The sequence below is a fragment of the Ochotona curzoniae genome, unplaced genomic scaffold (genome assembly GCF_017591425.1).
Source record: "Ochotona curzoniae isolate NIBS_2020 unplaced genomic scaffold, NIBS_Ocur_1.0 contig_3819, whole genome shotgun sequence".
In the NCBI taxonomy this organism is placed as follows: Eukaryota; Metazoa; Chordata; class Mammalia; order Lagomorpha; family Ochotonidae; genus Ochotona; species Ochotona curzoniae.
In genome coordinates, this window is record NW_024466004.1 from 16,133,723 (window position 1) to 16,160,375 (window position 26,653).

The following is a 26,653-nucleotide window of genomic DNA, read 5'->3' on the forward strand; positions in this document are numbered from 1 at the left end:
GGTAAAAGGGGGGAGATGATGGACAACAGATACCAGCACTCTGCCAGACTTCAGACCCACGAAGTCTCTGCTGTCCTCAGTAACCTGTTTAACCACCTTCCCTTTAAAACAGGCCCTGTGGGTAACGTGTGGGGTGGGGGACAGTGGGGAGACATGCTGGGACCACAGGCCCCTGGCAGCCTCTCCGATGAACACTCTTCCTGGTTTGACACAGGACAGTCCAGTGTTGAACAACCCCGGCCTAATTTTATTTTGCTAACATTGTGAAGCATAATAATATTTTAATTAGATAGATTCAGACCTTTCTCTTTACAAATATTAATGATCAAATGTTATTGATCACTTGCATGAGTAATAAACATTTATGCCAATTGACTAGAACATCTTAAGCTAGCATTCCAGAAACTTAATGAAACAAAACTAGTTCTGAAACAATTCCAGTACCCTCAACCTTCATTCGCAAAACTCATCTTTAGCATTCAAAAGCCTCATTTATTTTTTTCTATTACAAATCCTTAGACTTAACTCTCTCAAATTAAATTTCAAAACCTAATTATACAAGACCCAAGCCCTCAGAGCCTCCTTTAAAACTTAAAACCTAATACATTTTTTTTGGCCTTTATTAATTATGTAGCTACTTTTTATGGGGAGCTGATATGGCACTTAGATGTTTCTACTTCACTATTCTCGCTCCTTTTTTTCTTTATCTCCTTATTTCACAGCCAAAGAGTGTGTAGGCTTTCCAAGGTTTCCAGAACAAAATAAGAAAACCTAAACTTAGATAGCATGAGTTTGTTGAAGCTAAGATCTTGGCATCCTTAACAGTGGGTATTAAACTTCAGAAATTCAATGTTTGCAAGTGAAAGTGAATAAAGGTAGGTATTCATTGAATATGCAAACTTGCCTAGTGAAAAGGATTCAAAGTTCGGGGAAATAAAACACAGCCTGATAGACGGGATCTTCACTTGAAGTGCAATCAGGTGTTTCAGCTTTAAGAGGTGGAAATAGGCCCCTGTGTAAGTTCCGGCACTCAACCCGCAACAGCGAACTACAAACCCTAGAATGCATTGCGGAAGCAGTCTCCGCCCCCTCTTGGGTTTCAGAGTCTTGGAGCCACACGTCCTCCCCGCATTGCTCTATGGGATCTGTAGTGTTACTTGCCCCGTTTTGGCTGTAGTTTTGCTCTCCCGCCTGTTACGCACCTGAACGCATTCTGGCCTCAATTCCTAAAGACTGGTGCTTTTGGAAAGCTTCACCTTTATGACTTCCCGGGACTGTTGCGGAGTTCCACAGTTTTCCACATTACTGCCGCAAGGCGCCTGCCAAGGGCCGTGCAGCCACCATCCCAAGCGTCCAGTCCGCCGCGCCTTAAGGGCTCAACCCTCTCGAGCTACCTCGTGTTCAGGCTGGCCTCAACAGTCCCCGAGCCGCAGCCGTCGACTCCGCAGTTTGGGGGCGTAGCAGCCTCACCCCGACCCCACACGCCTCGTGCACCGCGGGGCCGCGGGCCGGCCGAGGAGCCTGGCGGGGCGCACGGACGGACACCGCCTCGCGCATGCTCCGTGCGGCGCGCAGCTCTTGGCAGAGGAGAGGGCTGCTCCGCCGCGGCGTTCGGGGTCTGCAGCAGGGTCGGCGCCGCTGCTCCTCGCAGTCGTCCTTCTCGGCTGTCCGCGGGCGCTCTTCCGCTCCCCGAGGCCCCGGCGGCTCCAGCGCGCCCCGATCTGGCCCCCTGCCCCGCGAAGATGGCTGCCGTACGCCGGGCCCGTAGTTACTGCCGCTGCCTGGTGCGCTTCTCCGACCGAGAACTCTGCTAAGCCCCGCTGCAAGCAGGCAGGCAGGAGTAGACACCCGGACACCCAGCACCCACCTCCGAGGGGACGGTGCGGAGGGCCCCTGGACTGCGGCCCCGCCAGCATGGTAACCCGGGGAGGGTCAGGGGACCGGAGGGGCAGGGCCTGGGTCCCGGGAGGTGGTCAGAGGGAGGAGAGGGAGCCGCGCGTCCAGCACCCCCTAAAAGGGCCCTGGCCTCGGAGGGGGGTGCCGGCCCTGACCGCTCCTCCGATTCGTCCTGCTGGACACCCTCCCAGCCGAGCTCTCGCTGTGGAAGCAAGGGTTTACGGGACGGCGGAGCAAAGGGCCCCTTTTGCTCCCCGGGGATGTTAAAGCTGTCTCACTTTTACATCAAAAACAGCACCTGAACTGGGGAGGGAGCCCCGGCAAGCGAGAGACACTTGTTGATTGCTCCTTTTCTGCATAGCCGGGTCTCCACAATGTCCATTCCAGGAACCCACCCCAGGAGTCCTGGGTGTGAGTCGCACCTGCTGCCTGTGAGGCGGCAGTGCCCTAGCTAGGATATTGGCAGGCAGGCTGTCCTGGCCCGATGAGTTGGCGAGGATCTTGCTGCAAGACGCAGAGCGCCTGAGGAGCGTCTGTGCAGTGCAAATGGAGAGGCTGAGCTAGGCAACCGCCAGTTGGGACAGTGCAAGTAATACTGGAATATGCAGTCTCGGCCCTCTCTTTCTTGGGCTAGGGGTACCTTGTGCGTTTGAGAAACTGAACGCCGAATGAATCAAGTACGAAATGATTGCAAACTTATTTGCTCAAATAGTCATCAAATAAATGGCTGAACTTTGCTTCTGGTTTTAATCTGGCGTATAGGAGAAACACCCATTGATTCTGATCCTAAGCTCTCAGGAGGCCTTCTCTCACCAGAGTAAAACCCTGAACCTTTATGTCTCTTTAATCCCACCCTGTGAAATGCTGACGACTTGAGCTATTGAAAGGTGATATTTAGGTCAAACTCAAATGTGAAAGATGAAAAGACCTGAGTGGTAGCCAAAGACCTGTTTATCACAAATGTGATGTTCTTGTGGTCCTACTGCCAAAAAGCAAAGTGTTAAATGGGAGTTCAAGGGAGAAGAAAAGATGCTGTTTGTGTTACAGGTTTCCTGTTTTATCGTCCTTGGGTGTGCATTAAATACCTGTATGGCATTTTCCTCATTCAGCCAATTTTTTTCTGATTACTTGTCTTCTTATGGCATACTGTAGACTCTAGTACCTATTAGACCTTCAGTATAGCCAAACCTGTAAAATGATTTAGGATAAACTTTGCCTCCACCCTCCCCCCCTCAATTTTTACTTATTTAAGAGAGAATGAGAACTTCCAGCCATTGGTTCACTTCCCAAATGGTGGGAGCTGGGGCTCAATCCAGGTATCCCTGGATTGGATAGTAACAGCCCACCCGGTTACTTGGGCTATCACCACTGCCTGCTAGTGACTGCACTAACCGGAAGTCGGATCAGGAACTGGAACAGGGTGGGGACCCAGGTGCCCCAGGATGGAACACAGACATCTTAACCATTGGCTAAACGCCTGCGCCTAGAAACTTTCAAATGTGAAATGTCACCTGCAGAAAGGAACCTTGGGAATCATAAAACCTTTTCACAGATATCTCTCTTTGCAAATGAGACACGTGAGGCTTGGCCAGGCTGCTACTGTGAATCAAGCAAAAATGTGTTGACCATAAGGTTACAGAGATGACTAAGATGTGATGTGTGCCTTCACTGCATGAAACTCTGAAGGAAGTAGGCATATGTAGATACAACATGGATGCAGATGTCAGAAGACAAAGGGGCAGTTTGTAGGCAACTGAAAACTCATCTAAGGTGACCCCTGGGCTGTCTTGAGGGATGAGCGAAGGAGAGAGAGGGGGCATTACAGAGGGAGGAGTGTGAGCAGCATATGTCAGAGGACAGACTGAGGAGAGAAGGGAAAGTTCTAGAAGGCCATTCCCTAGGACTGCCAGGCCGGAGTTAGAAGGCTGAGGGCAGCCCCTGCAAGGCTCAGTAGCTTGGTGTTTACCTGACAGAACAGATACCTGCTTGCCAAGCGGTCATGTGCTGTACACATATGGCTTCCTTCATTATGTATTTTTCTGCCTGTGGAGGTCTTGGTAGGGAAAGCTCGTTAAGAGCTTTTTTGGGGGTTGGGGGAAATGTATTGGCAGTACATTAATACTTACACTTTGCAGTTTTCTGGAAATTCACACAAGTTCTTGGTCTCTCAGGGGTTTCTTTACTGATTTATCTTTTATGATGTTCTCAAGGCAGCTCGGCTTTGAATCTGGTTGCGTGAGATAAAACAGAGAGCAAAGCTTACTTATGCTGCTCTGTGATGTGAGCATGTCTGGCTGCCAAGTTTGGTGATCTGTGTTCAGACAGACATGTTTTTCCCAACAACAACTTACAGCTAAAATTTATCACTGGAAAGCTTAACATCTTGGGAACTAGTAAAACTGAGCAGGTTTTCCTGTTCTTATTTCTAGCTGGCTTGCAAGTTTTTTTTTTTTTTTTTTTTTCTGATTATCACATTCCTGTATAGTCCTGAGCACATTTAGGATTGCACAAGTTCCGTGTGCCAGTAAGGCTATTATCCAACAGACTGCACTGAAGCAACATCTCATTGTCATTGCAAGGTGGGATTCGGTTTATTAAACACTAAGAATAAAAAGGACCAGAGAATCTGGTGTGGGATCTCTGTGAAGCCCCAGGCCGCACAAATTCCAGTCCAGCTTTATTCCACCTTAGGTCTATCCCATATCCAAAAATTGTATTTTTTGGATTAAAAAAAAAATTTCTTGTGAAAGCATTCACTGTTGTAATCCTCTTAGTGCCAAATCTTCCTAGTACATTTGAATATGTTAATGAACAGGTAACAGTCATGTATAGAAATGTTTAATAATATTTCCTATAACAAAGCTGTATGCTGAACTGTTAACTATTTTCTGAAGCAAAGGTTTTATTTTTAACCACCTGGCAAAGCATTTAAATTAGAGCCCACCCAAATTGTTTAATTTTACGGGGATTAAAAAAAAAAGCAGTATGAATTTATCTGCTTGGTGTAATTCACTTTAGCTGGAGAGAAGCAACTTTGTATCTGCTTAACAGGAAACATAGCATATTCAGTTTTGGAACTGCTGACCCTTTATGGACATGAAAATTGCTAGGGTTTATTTGTCCTCAAGGGGACCCAGTTGTGTTTGGGACATCTGCCAAGGTACTTGCTCAACCTCTACCACATTTCAGAACACTTCCTGATAAGAAACAACATCACCTATCTACAGATCCAGCCACAGTTTATGGAGAGTAAGATGACAAAGGAAAATATTTACTTATTACTCAGCAAAATCTCAACCTTGCAGAAAAATCACCTGGTTTTATCACAAATAATGGTATGAAACAGGGCCTGGTGCAATAGCCTAGTGATTAAATCCTCGCCTTTCCTCCACTGGGTGGTGGGTTTGTGTCCCCACTGCTCCACTTCCATCCTGCTCCCTGTTTTTGGCCTGGGAAAGCAGTAGAAGAGGACCCAAAGACTTGGGACCCTACCTCTGTGTGGGAGACCTGGAAGAGGCTCCTGGCTGCTGGCTTCAGATTGGCTCAGCTCTGGGCATTGTGGCCACCTGGGGAGTAACCAGGAGGTGGAAGATCTTTCTGTATCTCCTTCTCTCTGTAAATCCATCTTTCCAATATGAATAAATAAGTAAACAAATAAATAATATGAAACAAAGAATTATAACCTAATCCTTGAAATCCTAACAACCAATTGCATTATGTAGACCTTATTAAGGTCTTGATCTCACAAATCGTGAAATGCATCATCAATAATTATTGTAATTGGACCATGGGGTTAATTTATTTAAATATTTTTCTTCTAAAAAAGTCTTTAACAAGCCACTTGTTTTGTTACTGAACTTTTGAAATGAAAATTATTAGTATAGATTATGATACTTAACACTCATTGATATGTTAATAATGGAATTTATTTTATACTGAGTTGCATCACTTAAGAATAGTAATGAATCTGAATTGTTTTACATGTAATTTTTTGGATGAAGAGAAATCTGAAATTTTCTGTTTGGGAGCAAATGTTAAGGTTGGTGGTGATGTTAAAAATGGTTTGGAGCAGAAAATATGTATTGTATGCTTATTTTCCCAAATGCATCCTATATCCCTGCTGTACCGAGTTCTGCAAGCCATTGCCCCAGCAGCAAGCCCCCGAGAGAAAGGAGACTGCTGTGTACCTGCTGCTGATACCATGTGGGTTCTTCCCTGGCAGGCAGAAGCTGAGGAAGATTGTCATTCTGATACCGACAGAGCAGGCAACGCTGACGAAAATGAGAGTCCTGCTGAAACAGACCTGCAGGCATGTTTCTTCAATTACATATTTATTTCTCATTCTATCAGTTCTCATCCATTTGCAGTAATTGGTTGTAATTACGGAATAATTATGTAAGTTCTTAATTTGCATTGTTTTCTAGAAAAGGGAATATAAATAATTGCTACCATGTAATTTAATGTATGGGTTTAAAGTATTCAGATTGAGGCTTAAGCACAACTCAAAACCTTAAAGAAAAGTTTGATAGGTTTGGCTATGTAAACATTTAAAAGCTATATGTAACAAAAGACGTTAATCCAGTTGAAGAATGGTCCTGGAAGAAGCTACTTACAACATAGGGATTTCTAGATTGACATTCTGCCCGTGTAGAGTACTCTTATAAATTAATAAGAGCAACACAGAAAACTGAATGACAGTTAATGGATGAAGTCATGTGAGTGGCCTTTAAGCATTTGGAGAGATAGTCTCATCAATAATGTAATCAGTTTGATGGATAATGTCTGATGATGAAAACACTCATACATTGTACATGAGGGTAAATTACCACAGCTTTCCAAAGGGCAGGCTGGCAATGTGGATTGCAGTGAAAAACACAGCAGTTGTGCTTCCGGATTAATTCTGAGGAAATGGGGAAAGTAAGGATGCATGTGCAAAAATGTTTATCATGTTAGACAACCTGAGTCTCTGTGCTTGTGAAACTTGTTTGGAAGAGGATTGGGAACCAAAGCAGTGCACAGAATGGAGAGCAGAATATTTTTAAAACATCGATATGTGCCTCTAAAAAAGCATAAAGCTGAGAGTAATAAACCTGATCCTGTTGGCTACAGCCCTGTCTGAGAGGAGACGTGCCTCAGCTTGGTTGACCAAGTCGATTGCTGTGTGGAAGACTGAGAAGGGAGCACTCTTGGAATCAAAGCTGTGCGAGGAGAGAGGAGGGCAGCGGTGGTCAGGGGGAGAAGGCCAGCTAGCTGCAAAGCAGCCTTCAGGGCTGCCTGTGCCTGCCCCGTGGGAGTTCTGAAGCCTTTTAGAGCTGGCCGGAATTGCAGTGAGAGAGTGAGAGCAGAGTGTGCCAGGCCTTTATCTGCCATCAATGATAAAAGGTGGGGCCTGGGAAGACTGTGGTCCTGCAGAGGCAGTTCTCAGCAGGGCTGACCAGTCCAGGATGTTTGTAGGCAGAACTCCAGGAAGGTGGGCCACAGGTTCTTTGTTGCTCATGGGGGAATCTGACCAGCAAACCAGCCTGCCACCCAGAGGCCCTTCCCTTTCTCTTGTAACATTTTTTAAATAACTAGTTGGGGGGAAAAAATAACTCCCTTTCTGAAACCATGATTATGAAAGGAAAGACTTTGGACTCACCTGTAGAATCTTTTGTTTTTGGCAGTACTGTTAATGTCTTCCCAATGATGCTTTCCTTAATTATTTGAAGCTAGCAAATACAGGTTTAAGTGATGACTCACATGCATTTCTAACTGAAGTTTAATTCTCCCAATACCATTAGACTTTTGCTGTATAGAAAGACTAACTTCAAACCAATTTTCATGGGTCTTGAATGTCTTAAGCAGAGGGTTAGTTTGAGAGATAACAGAAGTTTAGTGGCTAAGGGTAATTTAAGAGACTGTTTTCTGATCTTGAAATGATAACTCTGTGCCTGAGAGTAGATGTTGGGCACATTGGTAAGTTCCAGAGCTATGCCACCCTGCTCCAGTGAAGCCTGAAACACATGTCTCCTTTTAGGCGCAACTCCAAATGTTCCGAGCTCAGTGGATGTTTGAACTTGCCCCAGGTGTGGGCACTAGCAGCTTAGAAACACGACCTTGCAGAACAGCAAGAGGTTCTCAACTGAAAGCAGCAGCAGATACCAAAGGAAAACAGGAACTGGCAAAAGAAGAAGAGTTAAGTATTAAAGACATCATCATATTGTCATCGTGTAGTGACGTGTACATGACATGTAGTTTTTCTTCATATGGAAGAATGTTGATATCATGTTTGTACGTGCTTTGCTACTTTTTCTACATATTTGGATAGTGTTGCTTCTGTGCGTTCTTCATGGATATGTCTTTTGTTCATTTACATACCTCTGAGATTTACTTGATTGATGTCTCTGAATCAACAGAAACCTTTCCAAGCGGTTTAATTTTATGCCTTTTATTGAACATATTACAATGATATTCTTTATTTTGGAAAAATCTTGCAAGTGTGCATTCTGAAAATGTGCTTGAATGCTGCCTGCCAGTTCATCCCTTTCCTGGTTCTTGTAGTCATAGCACGCCTTTTCACATTTCATTGTTTTCTGATGGAAGCTGTCATCTTTACATCATCAAATCCAATATTCATTTGCAGTTAGTCACCAAAGAATTGACATTACTATAATGACTAAAATTTTTCAGGCTTTTCAATTTTAATTTTTATTTCAACATATTAGCAGATTCACAGGTACAGATTAGTCCCTTGCACTCTTCACCCAATCTTCTGCAGTGGTAATATTCAGAAATAAGCAGAAGATTGCAAGCTGTAATATTCATGTCATGATAAATTTTAAGTCCGTTCAGAGACGAAGGCAAAGGTTGTCAAAGGTAAACTGAAAAAGATTACATAAGTTATTTTGAAACAGGTGCAATGCCTCAGTTGGGTAAATCCTCTCCCTGCAAGAGCCATGATCTTATACTGGTCTGGTGCATGTTCCGAATGTTCCACTTCCCATCTAGCTCCCTGCTTGTGGCCTGGGGAAGCAGTAAAGGATGGCCCAAAGCCTTGGGACCCTGCACCCATGAGGGAGACCAGAAAGAAGCTCCTGGCTCCTGGCTCTTGGCTTCAGATTGGCTCAGCTATAGCCAGTTGGGGAGTTAAATCAGCAGACAAAAGATCTTTCTCTCTGTTTCTCCTCCTATCCATAAATCTGAGCTGCCTTTCCAATAAAAATAAAAGAAATCTTTATTAAAGGAAGGGGAGGGTAGCATCAGCTCAGTGTTGACCAAGGACTGCTGGGCAGCTGCCCTTACAGAAGTATCCCTTGTGTCATATTTGGATGGTCTCTGCAAGGTTGTAGCTCTGGCAGTCTCTTATGGTAGATCTTCTCATCTGACAAATAAACCATGCGTGAATTCATCCCTTCATTAATTTCCAGCTTGATTTTCCAGAGGTGACTCAGTTTTGTTTCTACTTTTTAAAAAAATGTATTTATTTGAAAGAGATTTTCCATCTACTGGTTTACTCTTTAGATGATGGCAACATCCAACAGCCAGGCCAGAGCCAGAAGCTTCTTCCAGACCTCCAGTGTGGGTGGTAGCAGCCCAAACACAGGCCACCTTCCCCTGCTTTTCCTATGCCATTAGCAGGGAACTGGATCGGAAGTGGAGCAACTAGGACGCAAGCTCATGCCCAGCCCGTATGGGATTCTGGCATTGCAGATGGCACTTAACCCGCTATGTCACAGTACTGACCCTGTGACTCCATTTTGATTAAGACATCTTTCAAGGACTGTTTTACTCTCCTTTTCCCTGTTTCCTATTGGTAGCCACTGATATGTTCTCCATTTTATAGTTGCAACAGTCCAAGAGTATTTTATCACTAGAGTCGTACAGTATGCAACCTTTAGAGATAAACCTTCTCCACTTGACCTAAAGCTGTTGAGACCCATCTAGGTTATGTATGTATCTGTATGTAGCAGGTGGTATACTCTGTAATAAAGATGCACCTTGCTTGTTGAAACCACATTACTTGCTTAGAGGACATTTGAGTTGCTTCCAATTTGGGACTATTATGATTAAAGTTATTATAAATCTTTGGTGCTGTCTTTTGGGCAAAAATAAACTCTCATTTTTTCTGGGATAAATACCCAAGTGTGTAGTTGCTGGGCTCTATGGCAAGTGCACATTTGTTTTGAAGGAAATTGCCAAACTGTTTTCCAGATGTGCCATTTTCCCACCATCAGTGTGTGCCAGCGTCTCATCAGCATTTGGTGACTTGATTTTAATTTTAGTGACTTGATCTCTGTGTAATGATAGATCATTGTGATTTTAATTTGTACTTCCTTACTGTCGAATGAACTTAAATATCTTCCTCCTATACTTATTTCCCCTATGCATATTTTCTCTGAAATATCTGTGCTATTCTAATTATGTTTTTGCTGTTGAGGTTTGAGAATTCATGTATTCTAAATGCAAGTCTTGTGTTGAATATGTGACTTGTCAATATTTTCTCCCAGTGTGTGGCTTGTTTTATCCTCTTAATGGGGAATTTCACATTTTCAGTATTGATGAGGTTCAGTTTATCTACATTTCCTTTTGTGAATCGTGATTTTGGTGTCACGTGTCAGAATTTTGCCTAATCCTGTGTCTTATAAGATTTTCTTTGTTTTTTTTTTTTTTTTAAGTTTTGTAGGCAGATTTAGCATTTAAGTTCATGATCCATTTCCATTTTTATATGAGGGTCAAAATGACTATTTTCTTTTGTTGGTATGGGGGTGTTTTTTTGAAGAGCAGGGAGAGAGAGAGCTCCCATGCATGAGTTAACTACCAATCAAACACTTGCAATTACTGGGGCTGAAACAGGTAGACACCAGGGATTCAGAATTCAACCCTTGCCTCTCATGTAAGTGACATGGAGCCAACTACCCAAGATATCAGCCACTTCCTACGAGGGTGCATGTTAGCAGGAAACTGAACTTGGAATCACAGCCACACCTTGAACTTTGACACTGTAATGTGAAATGAGGAATCCCAAGCAGCATATTAAGAATTGTGCCAAACAGCCAACCTCCGGGGTGAATTATTTTGCCTACTGATATTTACTTGCTCTAAGTATCGTTTGTTAGAAAGGCTGCTTATGCCACTGACACACCTTAAAGTAAAACAAAAATATTGATTTACTTAGCTTTTATGCTGACCACTTCTCCTATGACCAGCTGGGCCAGGCCTTTCTAAGTGCTTGGAATGCCACATGGGTGGCAGGCACTCAAGTGTTCAGACCATCTTTCAGTGTTTTCCCATAGGTGTTAGCAGGTGCTGGAGGGGAAGGGATGCTGGCATCGCAGATAGCTGCTTAACCGCCTGAACCTCAGTATGGGTCCCCATACTCCTTGTTAATACACATTTTCAAAAATTGTTTTTCAATTTTTATAGGCTCGAGAACTCTTTCTAAAAGCAGTAGAGGAAGAACGGAATGGAGCTCTTTACGAAGGTAAAACCCCATTGCTGAGGGTCTGGTTGTAGTGGGATTTATGAGTAACAGCTTTACTATATTTTTTCTTTTTTCACTAGAACATATTTGTCATAGTGTCATAATTTTGAAATTTTTTTGAATAAAAAATTGTGTATTTGCATAACCTATCTTTAAAATATATTATTGGGGAATATGTTGACAGATAAAAAATAATGTTTTCTGTACTTTTAGTATTTCTCATGAATGAATTGTATTCATTTTAAAATAGGATAGCTTCCATTTATAGGTGAAAATTACTTCATACAGGGGAATCTAATTGATCAGATGAGCATATATTTGTTTTCTGATTAGTTTGTATTTTACTAAAGCAATATGCTTTGGCTTTTTGTCTGTTTTAATAATCCAATAGAAATGTGTTAGTAATCAAAACTATAGACCTATTTATAGTGGTAGGTTTGGAATTACACTTTTATTTTACGATAGCAAACACATCGAGGCTTGGGAGAAACACCTGTGTTTGAATCGTTTGAAAATACTCCCTGAATTACCGCATTTATTTGCAAGATTGTTGTACGGATATTTCTTGGAAGATTTTAAAAGTGTCCGGGTGGTTGAGTGTCTGTGCAGATTCCCATCTGCACTTGGCATACAGTAACTCACCCAGAATAATAGAATATAGATAGAATGCTTGTATATGGAACTGAGTAGACTGTATTGAAAAGGAGTTAGGTATGACAGCTGTAGGTTGTAGAGAGATATCTTCATGAGGAGAGCTTATTACTGAATATTATAGCTTAACTGAATGAGCGACAGTCTGGCTAAAGAAAGTTAGATTTGTAGGGTAAATTCCAGAAAACTCTCCCTCAGGGAAGTATTTATGTCCAACTCTGTCCTTGAAGTTTGTGGTTTGTGTACAAGTATTTCTGTTGGGGTGATTGCCATTGCATTTTCAGACACTGAAGAAAAGCAACCATGTAAAATCAATTCTGTTTGTGTGTGAGTGGGTAAGGAAAATGAGGGGGGAAGGGCTATAATAAAAGAGTAAAATATAGCATCATCAGTTTTAATACCACGTTACCCTTTAAAATTTTTTCTTTCTGAGTAGTAAAAAATGTGGAAGCAAGTTGATTCATTGAATTACTGAGTTGCATGTATAAAAAGATAATTTGGTTGTTAAAAAGTTACCAAATTAAACCACAGTTAAAGGTAAATTGCTGAAGTGTGTGGTCATAACTAATTTAGTTTTATTTCTTCTTTTAGCCATCAAGTTTTATCGTAGGGCTATGCAACTTGTTCCTGATATAGAGTTCAAGATTACTTATTCCCGGTCTCCAGATGGTGATGGCGTTGGAAACAGCTAGTGCGTATATAATTTGATAGACAGTAATGCATAGAGTTTGTTAACATTAAGAATCTTTGCCCTGTTGACCCTTAATGTGATAGAAGATGGTGCTAATTCTGTTAACCTGCATAGTCTGTAGTATATCCTTGTTCATAAAAGCTGTAGAAAAATTGTAAATGGGGAAATTTGAAGACTAAAATATTAATGCACATTTTAAAATAGAAATAGCAAAATTGAGATAAAATGTTATTTTTAATACAAGAGTCACTATTGGAAATAAATTAGCCATGTTTAAACTTTCTGAGACCCAGCTAATATAAAAAATATTCACATGTAATTAGGTTAAATTTAAAAAAAAATGTTAATAGTTGAACTTGTATGATGAGTATGTGGAATTTCATTAGACTAGTCTTTTCATATTTTTTTTTTAAAGATTTATTTTATTTTTATTGGAAAGGCAGATATACAGAGAGGAGAGACAGAGAGGAAGATCTTCCGTCCAATGATTCACTCCCCAAGTGAGCACAACGGGCCGATGCTATGCTGATCTGAAGCCAGGAGCCTCTTCCGGGTCTCCCACGTGGGTGCAGGGTCCCAAAGCTTTGGGCCGTCTTCGACTGCCTCCCCGGGCCACAGGCAGGGAGCAGGATGGGAAGTGGGGCCGCCGGGATTAGAACCGGCGCCCATATGGGATCCCGGGCGTGCAAGGCGAGGACCTTTAACCACTGCGCCACTGCGCCGGGCGGGCCCTTTTCATATATTTTTAAGGTTTATATTTTAAAATTGTTTTTAATTTTATTAGATTGATGCTTAACTATAGCAAGACTTTGTTCTCTTAATATGTGTGGGCAAAACATTAAAGTTCTAAAATAATATTTTGAATGTACCAGTATAGGCTTTAAGCGTTCTTAAAAGGAATCATATTTCATTGCCTGGCTAATTTTATTGGAAAGGCAGATGTACAGCGAGGAGGAGAGACAGAGAGGAAGATTTTCTGTCCAATGATTCACTCCCCAAGTGAGCGCAACGGCCGGTGCTGAGCTGATTCTAAGCCAGGAGCCAGGAACTTATTTCCTGGTCCCAAGGCTTTGGGCTGTCCTTGACTCCTTTCCCAGGCCACAAGCAGGGAGCTAGATGGGAAGCGGGGCTGCCGGGATTAGAACCGTAGCCCATATGGGATCCCGGCATGTTCAAGACGAGGACTTTAACCATTACGCTATCGTGCCATGTGCGAGAAGTATTTTTAAAACTACACGCCCAGCGGCGTGGCCTAGCAGCTAAAGCCGTAGAGCTCACTTGGGGAGTGAATCATCAAACAGAAGATCTTCCTCTCTGTCTCTCCTCCTCTCTGTATATCTGACTTTCTAATAAATAAATAAATCTTAAAAAAAAAAAAAAAGAAACGGTTTGTAAGAGAACTAGAAAATTTACATTAATCCCTTGTTCCTGAAAAGTGTTATGTGTTGATGTTAGCAGGGAAGGGAGTTTGTATCTCTAAAAAAATTCCGGATTTAATAACCATAATATAAGAAAAATAATTTTGGCAAAAAGCTGTTACCTTTCAAAATTTTGCAAGTTGTTGCCTTTGTGCCTAATATGCTTATTTGGAAGTGTGTGTAACTGCATTTGGTATTAATACTTAACCTTTTGGATTAGCCATATCAAAGTCATCCCAATAAAGTCAGTTTTAATTATCTGAACTTTTTTGGTTAATGATGGTATTCACCAAATTAGAGTTAGTAATATAAAGCAGTTTGTAGTTAAAATTGAACTTTTTCTAAATGTTCTTTAAATTTGTTACATCTAGCTTTTACCCAGTTTTATAAATAGTCTCGAGTGCTGTTAAGGAAGATTGCATTAAAGCACTCAAGAAAGCATTTCTTTCTCTCCCAGCCATTTAAACAAATTCATAACCTGTAAGATGTAAACATTTTTTTCCTTACCAAATCTCATGATTAACTTAGAATTTTTCTGTTTTGTTTTGTTTTTTGGGTTTTCCTGTGCCAGTAAAATGTGTTTTACTTCCTAGTTTCTAATTTTATCCAAACCGAAGCCTTTTGCTAAGTCTGATCATCTTTACTGGTTAGTGTAAGCAAAAAATGGGAAGTTAGCTCTTTTTTGTTGTTGTTGTTAAGAACTATTAACTACACACTTAAATGTGTTAGTAGATGACTTGTGAACCCTAAGAAGTTTTTCAAATTAGATATTTAGTTAAGAAGGCACATCTATTAGAAAAATCTTGGTAAGTACTTAAGATGACATGTCCGTATTTGATTTTTATTCAAAAAAATTTTGGAGTGGCTTAAGATCACTTACTGGCAAAAGCTTTTGACATAATTTGACATTTTTGTGATAGCTGATGAAATCTCTGCACAAAAGCTGAGCATTTAAATCTCAACACTTGTATCCCAAGATCCTAAGTCTTTCTGCGTGTTAATTAGTAAAGATTTTTGTTTGAAAAACGTGATACAGTACTCCTTTTCAAGGCAGGATAAACAGTTATCACTTTTTTGTTGTTGTTAAATAACAAGACTGTTTTTAAGTGAGTTTTCTAAAGCAGATTTGACAATGTTATGAAAAATGAGTTTCTGAATGGAAAAAGCACTTCGTGTTTTCACTGCTCTCCACATTTCAGCATAGAAGATAATGATGATGATGGCAAGATGGAGGATCTCTTGTCCTACTTCCAGCAGCAACTCACGTTTCAGGAGTCGGTGCTCAAACTGTGTCAGCCGGAGTTGGAGAGCAGTCAGACTCACATATCAGGTATGCATGTGCAGTCCACATCTCAGGATACTTGACATTAGATTGAATTTTTCTAGGCTTATGTGGGTAAGTAGCTGATGTCTTCATTCAAAACATGGGTGGACGAAGAAGTTATAATTGCTGATTGAACTGAAAAGCTTTGGGAAATCTGAAGCCTTGTGGAATTAGTACTTCTGTGCTTCAAGCATGTCGTATTTCAAAAAAGGCCTTGCAGGGAGCATGAATTGTTGGGGTAACCCTAAGGTTGGAGGGATACTATTATGGTGAAGCATTTCAGTTAAGCAGTAGTCCCGAATCAGCCTGAGTCTTCAGACATGAACGTGTTGTTTTATGTGTTGAATATTGTCTAATTGGAATTTCTCAGAGAAAGGGAACTTAAAAATTTTAAGGAGACTAATAATAGCTTTCAAGTATTAATGATGTGAATTTCACAAGTATACAGTGAAATATTTTTCTTACATATTTTAACATGTCTCAGTGAAAAAAAAGTGTTGCAAAGGAAAAGGTGCTTTAGAAAAGAAGCTTCGGATCTATACTGAAAAAGGTGAGGATCTGAGTCTTAGGTTAGGAACTGTTAATTCCTGTTGGCACTGAGCAATTCTGAAGGTATGAGGTATTAGCTTCTAAAATCCTGGGGATGCACAGTGCACTGGGAGAGTGGCTGTGACGATGGGATGACTAAGGAAGACTCAAGAAGGGTGGTTTTCTTCTGCAGTGCTGCCGATGGAGGTCCTGATGTACATCTTCCGATGGGTGGTTTCTAGCGACTTGGACCTCCGATCGTTGGAGCAGTTGTCCCTGGTATGCAGAGGATTCTATATCTGTGCCAGGTACTTGCTTGCTTTGAAAACAACTGAAGCAATGGGGAAAAAAGAGTATGGTCTTTTGCAAATTTTAAAGAATTTTATTTTTAATGTTGTTTACATGGTTGAGAGAGGTGCATGTCCATGTGGACCTCTGATCAAGGTGGGGAGGGTCGAGTTATAGAGGAAGGTAGGTGGGACAGATGTTCTTTTTTTGTTCCTTTTTTTTTGGGTCTTTTGCAAATTTTCACAAAAGTATGTGATTGGTGTTCTAGGTAAAAGCTTAAAATGAAGAGATATTTTGCTAAGCTGTACTTAATGTGATTTAAAGGTTACATGCTTGGTTTCCAGGGTATAGAGTAATAGTAGAATGTCATATGTACTGCTTCCATACAGTTTGCGTTTCAGCTTTATAAAAGGCAGAGTTATGAGAAGGAGGAAGAAGAGAGATAGGGAGAACTCTTTCATCCGTTGGTTCACTGCTCAAATGACTGCAATGGCAGGGCCTGGACCAAGCTGAAGCCAAGAGCCTGGAGCTGACTTTGGGTTTCCTATGTGGGTGCTTAGGCACTTGGAGTATCTTTCACTGCTTTCCCAGGCTCATTAACAGGGATCTGGATGGAAAGTGGAGCAGTTGGGACGTGAACCAGATGCTTGTGTCACAGATAGAGGCTTAAGTTGCTATGCCACAACATTGGCCCCAGAATTTTGTTACTTTTTAAGACTAAACAGTGTTTAATTGTGTATAAGATTGTATACCACATTTTGTTTACTCCTTTCACCCACTAAAAGACACATATGTTGATTTCGTATATTGTTTTTTATGATACTAAACATGGGAGTACAAATTACTCTTCATTATGCTGATTTCCTTTCCTTTGGATAGATACGCAGCAGTGCGATGGCTACATCATATTGTTTTCTGAAATAATCAGAGTCTCATTGAAAAATCAAAGTTTATTCTGCTAGTCAAATCAATTACTAAAATTTGGGAACAATCAGTCCTGTTGCCTGAAGTGACTGTTTGGCAAGACTAAATTCAGTTAAAGACTTTGTACTTTTGCAAAAGGCTAAGTGCATGCATTGAATCAGGTTTAAGACAATACAGGTTTATGGGTTATCAATCATATATGAATGAAAAATTGAAGAACATGGGGCCGCAGCCACTGCCTGAGATACTGGCATCTCGCATAGGAGTGCTGCTTTGAGTCCTGCTCCACTTCCCATCCAGCTCCTTACTGATGCACCTGGGCAAGGCAGCAGACGACAACCCAAGACTTGGGCCCCTGGATGGAGACCTGGATGGAGTTTGTCTCCTGGCCTTGTCTGGCCTAGCTGTTGTAGCTATTTGGGGAGTAAACTAGTGATGGAAGATTTTCTCTCTCTCTCTCTCTTTTTCTCTTTGCCTTACAAATAAATCATAAAAACCACGTGAGGGACTCCTGGTAACTGTAAACAGACTTGCTTATTGATTCCAAGACATATAACCTAAGGGAGCTGTGTTTCATGATGTGTATACTGGGAAAAGCTAGTGATGAGGTAGGTCATGAATCAGTCTTCGTGCAGTGGCCCTCAGGCTTAAACTTCACTCTTCTTAGGGTACCTTGAAAGGTTATTTTATCTAGTGGCTAGCTGCAAGGGCATCTGCACAGAACACAGAGAACATCTAGATAGACTGAGGCCTCTACAGTCACTGTTTAAATATGCAATATGATAGTCCTTTGTTTCCTTTTGTGGAAATGCAATACTATTTTCCACGATGACTATTAATTTACATTCCCATCAACCATATATAAGGATTCCCTTTTTCTACATCAATGCCAAAGCTTGATGTTTTTTGTCTGGTAATAGCCATTTTAAACAGGAAAGGAGTAATATCTCATTGTGTTTTTAATTTGCATTTTCATGATGACTAGTTATGCTGAGTTTTCATACATCATTTGTCTTTTGAGTAATGTTTGCTCATGCCTTTTGCCCATTTTTCATCACTGTTTTCCTGCAGTTGAATTCTTTATATATTTTGGATACACTTTTTTTTTTTAAAAAAGATTTGTTTACTCATTTTGAAAGTCAAATCTTCCAACCACTGATTCACTTCCCACATGGCTGCAATGGCTACCAGTGGGCCAGGCTGAAACCAGAAATCAGGAACCTCATCTGGGTCTTTCAAATAGGTGGCAGGGTCCCACACACTTGGGCCATATTTCACTGCTTTTCCCAGGCCATTAGCAGGGAAGCCAAACTGAAAGCAGAACAGCTGGGACATGAACTAGAGCCTGTGTGGGATGCCAGGTCACAGGCAGTAAGTAGCTTTACCCGGTCCACCACAGTTCTGGCCTTCCACATAACTTTTGAGAGTTTTTCTTCAGCCTTTACAGGTGAAGCTCTTTACCTGGGCTTTGGTGGAGGCAATGGGACGGCTCTGGCAGGTCTAAATTGGAGTAGTGTTCAGTCCTTCCTGGCTTTCTTTGCTTTCATTTCTAATGTAAATGGCACAATTCAGATAGTAATGCAGTTTCACATGTAGCGTGGAAGATGCTTCTAGTGCCAGGCCTCCACTATGTTTCTAATGATGAACTTCTTAATGGCCTTATTCTTGGGCATACATGGACACAGACTGTACGTGGCTGTGCCCCCGTTTTTTATTACTGCTTCATTGCTGTTCCTTTTTTGTCATCTTGGGAAGGAAGTTCTAAGAGATAGTCCAGTGCTATGTTGGGCCCTCTTATTTAGGATTTCCTATAAATGAAATCTTTAAATGAGGATAGTTCAACTTCTTCCTTGTTAATTTAATGCTTTTTGTTTCTTTGTGCTGACCAGTGGCCTTGACTAGGACTTAAGTACTAGTTGAATAGAATTGTTGAGAGCGGTTGTCTTTGTCTTGTTGCAAATCTTAGAAGAAAAGCTTCTAGCTTGTTCTAGTTCAGTCTGATGTTAGTTGTTGCTTTATGCTATATGGCCTAGTTGCGTTAAAAAACATTGCCTACATTCATGACTTGGTGTACTTTGTGTTCTTAAATCATGAAGGGGTGTTGAATTTTATTGAATGCTTTTTCTACATTTATTGAAATGATCATTTGATTTTTCTGTTACATTCTGTGAAATATAATTGATTGGTTTGTATATGTTGAGCCATCATTACTTCTCTGGGATAGATCCTATTTAGTGAGGGTAGATACATTTAAAATTAATTGCAGTATTTTTTTTAACTTTTTAAAAGTTTTAGATGATGCTTACATAGATGATCAGGGTGAGATCAAGGGTTAGGGGAAAGTAGGGGGGCCAAGGGGAGAAGCCACACCCAGCCTCCCAACTGTCCCAGTACCCAGGGATGGGGAATGGCCACCCGATAATCAAGCCAAGGTCCCGATGTGATGCATACACTGAAGGTTCTGCCCAGGTGGTTTCAGTAGTTTTGAAATGTTGTTGATCTCACTGATCCAAGGTTGAGGGAACTCTTTTAATGTCCATTAGCTGACATGGTCAACCTTAGAGTCTCTATGGACCTAGATATTTGCCATCATCATTTGGCTAGGGTAGTTGTCCCATTTGTTCTGTTCTTCCTCTGCTATGGTACCAAGCCTGGCCTGGGTCCTTGGGCCCACTGCACTGTGGGTGCTGGGCCTGTGAACCCTGTGGGTGTAGGTCCAATGGGGCCTGCGTCAGCTGGGGGCAGGGCCCACAGACCCAGCAACCACCACACAGAATGGTCAAGGACCCCCACCCCTGGGGTGCTGATTGATTTTTGTGCTGAGGTGCAATAATTCTGTCTCTCAGCCCTTGGAAGAGTATGTCATAGGTGCTCATCAAACACTTAGTGAATAAATTTGAGTGATAGCAGAACTATATGTCTGCATATGTTAAGGATTTGCCTCTTAAATGTATTGATTTTGTGTTTATATTATTTAGAGACCCTGAAATTTGGCGTCTGGCTTGCTTGAGAGTTTGGGGCAGAAGCAGTATTAAACTTGTTCCGTACACATCCTGGAGGGAGATGTTTTTAGAGCGGCCTCGTGTTCGATTTGATGGTAAGCTGGACTCAGTAGAATTCAGGAGAAATCATCTTTCAAACTGATTTAAACAAACTCTTAGCTTTGATTTTCTCTGTTGGACCTAAGTACTATATTTAATAGCAACTGCAATAAAAATATGATGCTAATTTTTAAAAATTATTATGCTTTTTATAAAAAAAATTTCTCTTTGTAGGTGTGTATATCAGTAAGACCACATACATTCGTCAGGGGGAACAGTCTCTTGATGGTTTCTATAGAGCCTGGCACCAAGTGGAATATTACAGGTACAACTGTACTAAAATGAGTGAGTGGAAAATTCTCTCCAAGTACTGGTTTATTAGTTATTCAGACATCTGCTGTCTATTGATTTTGACTCATTGACACAGTGGCCTGCAGTCTCTTCACCTAGTATTTAACATAAACTGCTGTCCAAAAAACCAACTGGTTAGACTCACACAGTTCCTTCAGCATGCTCCTTGTCTTTTGCCTTCTAGTTTACTAAACATTACTGTACTTGAGAAATAAGTGTATTAACTATTGAGTATTGCTGGCTCTCACTCTTTCAAGAAAGGTATAACTTGTAAGATTTGTTTATTTTTATCGGACAGGCACATCAGTAAAGAGAAGGTGAGAAAGATCCTACATCCACTGGTTCACTCCCCAGGGGGCCACAGTGGCCAAGCAGAGCTGATCTGAAGCTCGCAACTTCTGCACGTGAGTGTAGGGTCCGAAAGCCTTGGACCATCCTCGACTGCTTTCCCTGGTCACAAGCAGGGAACTGGATGGGAAGAGGGGCAGCTGGAACACAAACCAGCTTCCAAATGGGATTCCAGTGTTCACAAGGAGAGGATTAGCCCCGTTGAGCCATTGTGCTGGGTCCCACACATAACATTTTTGAAAAAAATTATTTTTATTTGAAATGCATATTTACAGAGAGAGATCTTTGATCTGCTGGTGCACTCCCCAAATGGCCAGAGAGGAGCCAGTCCAAAGCCAGGTTCCTGGAGCTTCTTTCAGGTCTCCCACATGGGTGCAAGTTGCATCATCTTCCGCTGTTTTTCCAAGAGTAGTGTTAGCAGGGAGCTGTATGGATGTGGAGCATTCAGGACTCAAAACAGCACCCATATGAGGTGATTGCACTGTAGGCTGAGGTTTAATATACTACACCATGGCACTGGCTCTAGTGTGCAACTTCAACTAGAGCAGTATTTAACCCAATTTTTATTTAATAAAACTAAAACATGGACAGTTGCAACCAAGGAAGATAATGAAATGTCTTTAGTTCCATGTTACTGAACTAACACATTGTCAGCCATGTTCACTTTTATGTTTTATCAGGTCTTTGGCACATGCCATTTCAGCTGTGGTTTCACACCTGTGAATAGGTTGGTGCCATGACCACTGCTCTGGTGTGTTTTCCTTTTACACAGGTATTTAAGATTCTTTCCTGACGGCCATGTGATGATGCTGACGACCCCTGAGGAACCTCAGTCCATTGTTCCCCGCTTAAGAACTCGAAATACCAGGTAATATTTTTCTAGACCTATCTAGTCCATATTTTATTTATATCTAGTCCTTGCAGGGGGTGGAAGGGTGGAAGGGTGGGGCTCTTGGGCCTTGCCCTAGAAGGTCTACTTCTGCACATCTTCCAGTTCTATGAAATGAAATCTTACATTCCAGCTCATTCTTTTCAGGCAGGTTGAGGAAACACTCTTATTATTCATTACTTTCTCTATGTCTTAAATCTGTTATTATATATATCATAAGATTTTGTTTTGTTTTTTAGAACCGATGCAATTCTACTGGGTCATTATCGTGTAGCACAAGACATAGACAATCAGACAAAAGTGTTTGCTGTAATAACTAAGAAAAAAGAAGAAGTGAGTATGTGAGGTGGAATTGCGTTTTGTCTTTTTGCTTTATTTTGCTTTTGTAGTTCAGTCATCTCTTCATTCAAGCATTCTCAATTAGAATAAAAACTACTGTGTCTTTTCACAAAGACTGTGTAACACTTCTCTGAAGAGAACCAGAGAGTTTTCTAACAGGTGGTTATCTTTAATTGAATCAGCTTCCTTTTCTCAGCATGGATTTCTTTCTGGTTCAATGTTGTTACACATGCAAATGTAGGGATAGGTCTGGCACAATGGCTAAATGGTTCAATCTTCACCTTGCAAATGCCAGGATCCCATATGAGCCCTGGTTCATGCTCCCGCTGCTCCACTTCCATCCAGCTAACGTAATTCCTACTGGAAATACACTATAGCAAATTTTCTGCTTTCCGTTCTTTTAAAGGAACAGTGTGCCATACAAATTTAATTACTGATGTTATGCTAGAATGCTTCAAGTTCTCAAATTGGGGATCTGTTTTTTTGTTGTTGTTGTTTTTTCATAGCCTTTGTCCATTTGCACTTTTCTGGTTCTTTTTAAGAGACAGAATATAGACCCAGGATGGTTTATCTTTGGGAGATAATTGGGATAAGCATTTGTTGTCCTTAGAATTTTTAGAATAAGTTTTGTGTCCTGGCTGCTCCACTTCCCATTCCAGCTCTCTGCTTGCAGCCTGGAAAGACAGCAGAGGATGGCCCAAAGCCTTGGAACTCTGTTCCCCTGTGGGGGACCTGAATGAGACCCCTGGCTCTTGGCTTTAAATCAGTTCAGTTCTGGCCATTGAGGCCACTTGGAGAGTGAACCAGAGGATGCAGGATCTTTTTCTCTGGCTCTCAGTGAATCTGCCTTTCCAAGAAAATGAATAAATCTTTAAAATAAATAAAGAAAAAATAGTTGATTTAGGGTATAAGATAAAAGCTGGATTTCCAGTATCTGAAATTGGTTCTTGATTAAATAGAAATAATGAAAGTATATGAGTATGTCAAAAAATTCATGGACATGAAATTTAGGATTTACTGTGGGTATAGACTTTTTTTCAAATCCATGCATACCAGTGAGCTTTGGAAAATGGTGTTGTACTGGGTTAAGCCACCATCTGCAACATCAGCACCTTGAAGGGTACAGGTTCAAGTCACAGCTGTTCCAGTCCAATGTGGCTCCCTCCTTGTGGCCTGGGAATGCAGCAGGAGATGGTGCAGGTGCTTGAGTCCCTGAACCCACGTGGGAGACTGGAAAGAAGCTCCAGGTTCTGGCTATTGAGGCAAGTTAGGGAGTGAGTCAGTGGTTGGAAGATCTCTCTCTCCCCCACTAACTCAGCCTTTCAAATAAATTAAATCTTAACACAAATATGTCATTAGTTGTAAATATTAGTAACTAGGGGAAGTATGGAATCTCTTTAAAAAAAAGTTTGGGGCCAGCACCATGGCTCAACAAGCAATCTTCTCCCTTCAATCCCTGGCATCTCATGCAGTTGCCAGCTTGTGTCCTGGCTGCTCTGCTTCCCGTCCAGCTATGTGTTTGTGGCCTAGGAAAGCTATGGAAGATGGCCCAAGTCCTTAACTTCCTGGCTTTGGTTCAGTTCAGCCCAGCCATTGCAGCCACCTGGGGAGTTTGCCAGATTCCCTCTCTCCTTCTGTCTGCCTTTTGAACAAAATATGGCTAAATCTTTAAAAGAAAAAGTTCATGGAATATTCAAACTATCAATCTCAAAATTTTCTGTATCAAAGTATCTTTTTAAATCCCTTTTCCTTGAATATTTTGAAGCTCCCTCATTTTATATGTGAATTTAACTGAACAAGAAAATCATTTATTTTTAAAGTATGTAACAGTTTTTAAGGCACTCTGATGATTCAATATATTACTTTAGTGTCATTCTTGCATAGCATATAACTTGCGTAGCATGTAATGCTTACTACAAATTTGTAAGCTAAATGTCATTTTTTTTTAAACAGAAGCCACTTGACTACAAATACAGATATTTCCGTCGTGTCCCTGTACAAGAAGCAGAACAGACTTTCCATGTGGGGCTACAGCTGTGCTCCAGCGGCCACCAGAGGTTCAACAAGCTCATCTGGATACATCATTCTTGTCACATTACTTACAAGTAGGTGAATGCAGGGAAAAATAGATGTTTTGAACTCCACAGAGTTAGCATCTTATTATAAGACACAACTTCCTTGCAATATTTATAAAAAGTCACTTGGATTTCTGCTTTCATTTGTTTTCTGTCATGGTAGGCAAGGATATAAATGATTGGGGGAGCAAAACTTGGTTCCCTGATTTTCTGCCTATAGTGTCACTGCTGATCATGCAAATATCAAATTCTAATCCAGGAAAATAATTCTTCCTAAAATATCTTAAGAGCCTTAAAGTGTCTCTTGCCTTTCATTAGAAATTCTGCTTTCAAGAATCAGTTAAAAATGCCACAACATAACTTTGAGCTGAGAAGCACCACCAAGAGCCTAAGCTTTGCAAAGGGAAATGCACACATCCCATCATTTAAGCTGCAGGAGGAAGTCCTGCTGCACTCTGGTCAATCAGAAAGCTCCAAAGAGCCTGAGGCGTGGGCAAGAAACACTAGAAAAAATATTTCTAGGACTGGGTCTGGTAGTGGATTGATGAGTCTGGTAGTGGGTCTGATGAGTGGATTGAAGATCTTTATATCTTCTAAAACTCAAGTTTTCTGCAATGTGCTTGTGTCATTTAGGATTTACTGAGGTAAGTCATAAATCAAGGCCAACCTAAGCTTCCGCCTACAAGCTTGGCAGCATTTGGAAGGAGCCATTCCTCCCGGTGACCGTGTGCTTGCTCTGCAGGTCCACCGGGGAGACTGCGGTCAGCGCTTTCGAGATTGACAAAATGTACACGCCCTTGTTCTTCGCCAGGGTGAGGAGCTACACCGCCTTCTCAGAAAGGCCCCTGTAGGGCCCCGGGCCCAGGCCTCGCTCCCTGTCACATGAGTGAGCGTCCATAGCGCAGAAGCACCTAAGTTATAAATGTATATATATATACATATATTTATCCCACATATATATATATATGGGATTGGAACTTATTTTAAACTGTTCTTTGAAGAAGAGTATAAATTGATTATTATTGTTATTATTTTTATTTAAGGGGATAGCTGATTCTTGGGTTGTTTTGGAATTAAGAAGTTGAAATCTTAAGTTTTTCAAAGCTCATTTATGTTGTAAGAAAAACCTTAATGCAGTTTGAATCATGTCCTTCTCCAAGCAGATTCCTGTCCCATAAGTCGTCGTCTTCTGCCTGGTCATCCTAGTGTTAAAAGGTGGCAGGGAGAGCGCCCATGAGTCATTATTTTACTTCCTGCATGACATAGTGTCTAAACAACTAAAGGCCCAAAATGTGAAAACCTGTTCTGGATTTGTTTGAAACTGTTTGACCAATAAAGATCATTTAAAAAAAAAAGTTTCTTTCAAGAAAAATAAATTTGGATGGCCTGTTAAAAATTTCAGAATATTTAATAAAAGTCAAGAGGCTTACCAATCATTTCCATGTTTCCTCATTGATCTTCATGCTTGGGCACAGCCCATCGATAGCTTGGCCTTAGCCAAGCCCTTTACAGAGGTGTAAGGCGGGAAGAGAATCCCTCAACAAGTTCAGCCCATCGGCTGCTGCTTCCATAAAAAAACCTAAGCGGGTTGTCTCCGTGTGGTCCTATCCTCGCCCTCCCTGTGTTTCCCATCCTCTGCCTCTGTCCTCCCTTCCCCTCCAGCTCTCCTCTCTCTCATTCCTTCTCATCCTCTCCCTTTCTCACATCCTCCTTCTCCCTCCCTGCCATCCTCTACATCCTGCCTTTCATCATCATCTTCCCTCACTCTCATCATCTCTGTCTCTTATCCACTCCCCTCGCCGCCCATCCTCTCCCTGCCTCATCCTAACCCTATCACTCCCTCTTGGTCCCTCACTCCCTGTTCATCTCCTTCTCTCCTTCCTCTCTTCCTCTCTCATCTTGTCACTCTCACTTCTTCTCCTCTCCTTCCCTCTTCTTTCATCTGCTTTCTTCCTCTGCTCTCCCTGCTGATGCTCCCTCTCGCCTTCTTGCTGCTTTCTTCACCTCTCATGCGTCCACTGTCTCTCACTGCCTCTTTCTCTGGCTGTCTCACTCTCGTTCTAATTCTCACCCTCTGTCTCTCCCCCTCACTCTCTCGCTGTCCTAGGTCCCATCCTCTCTGTGTCAGTCTTTGTCTCTCATCCTCTCTGTCATTCTTTTTCTCTTCCTCCGTCTCATCCTCTGTGTCTGTCATCCTCTCTGTATCTCTCACCCCTCCCCTCATCCTGTCTCTTGTCTAAATTTCCATTCTGGCTACCGGCTAATGACTCTCTTAGGAGGCAGGTGTTGCCTCCAGTCTTGGTATCTATCTACCTCCCGTCTGGAGACCCAGACAGAGTATCCACATCTCTGGGCTAGCCTCAGCCATAGTGGGTGTTTGAGGAATAAACCAGCAGATGAGTGCACTTGTTCTCTCAAATGTTTTTAAAT

At 41.6% G+C, this 26,653-nt stretch overlaps 1 protein-coding gene and 1 long non-coding RNA gene across 5 annotated transcripts; one reads left to right on the plus strand and one right to left on the minus strand.

The window, feature by feature from the left end:
• The first annotated feature begins 1,633 nt into the window (after positions 1-1,633).
• On the plus strand, positions 1,634-25,578 carry FBXO9 (F-box protein 9). Of its 4 annotated transcripts, XM_040983555.1 has the most exons (13): positions 1,638-1,917; positions 6,119-6,205; positions 7,913-8,071; positions 11,299-11,356; positions 12,599-12,698; positions 15,316-15,446; positions 16,162-16,276; positions 20,159-20,277; positions 20,456-20,546; positions 21,693-21,788; positions 22,049-22,142; positions 24,102-24,253; positions 24,966-25,578. In XM_040983555.1, the coding sequence occupies exons 1-13, from the start codon at positions 1,915-1,917 to the stop codon at positions 25,072-25,074; spliced, it is 1,314 nt and encodes a 437-aa protein (XP_040839489.1). In that variant the 5' UTR covers positions 1,638-1,914; the 3' UTR covers positions 25,075-25,578. The 4 variants fall into 4 exon arrangements, with proteins under 4 accessions (XP_040839490.1, XP_040839489.1, XP_040839488.1 ...); XM_040983554.1 differs by lacking the exon at positions 1,638-1,917 and having other exon boundaries at positions 5,774-6,205; XM_040983556.1 differs by lacking the exons at positions 6,119-6,205; positions 7,913-8,071 and having other exon boundaries at positions 1,634-1,917.
• LOC121158677 lies at positions 3,018-4,147 on the minus strand. The gene is made up of 3 exons (XR_005884209.1): positions 4,023-4,147; positions 3,439-3,495; positions 3,018-3,084 (listed from the first exon to the last, which is right to left on the minus strand). It is a non-coding gene; the product is annotated as an uncharacterized LOC121158677 (long non-coding RNA).
• Positions 25,579-26,653: the final 1,075 nt, after the last annotated feature.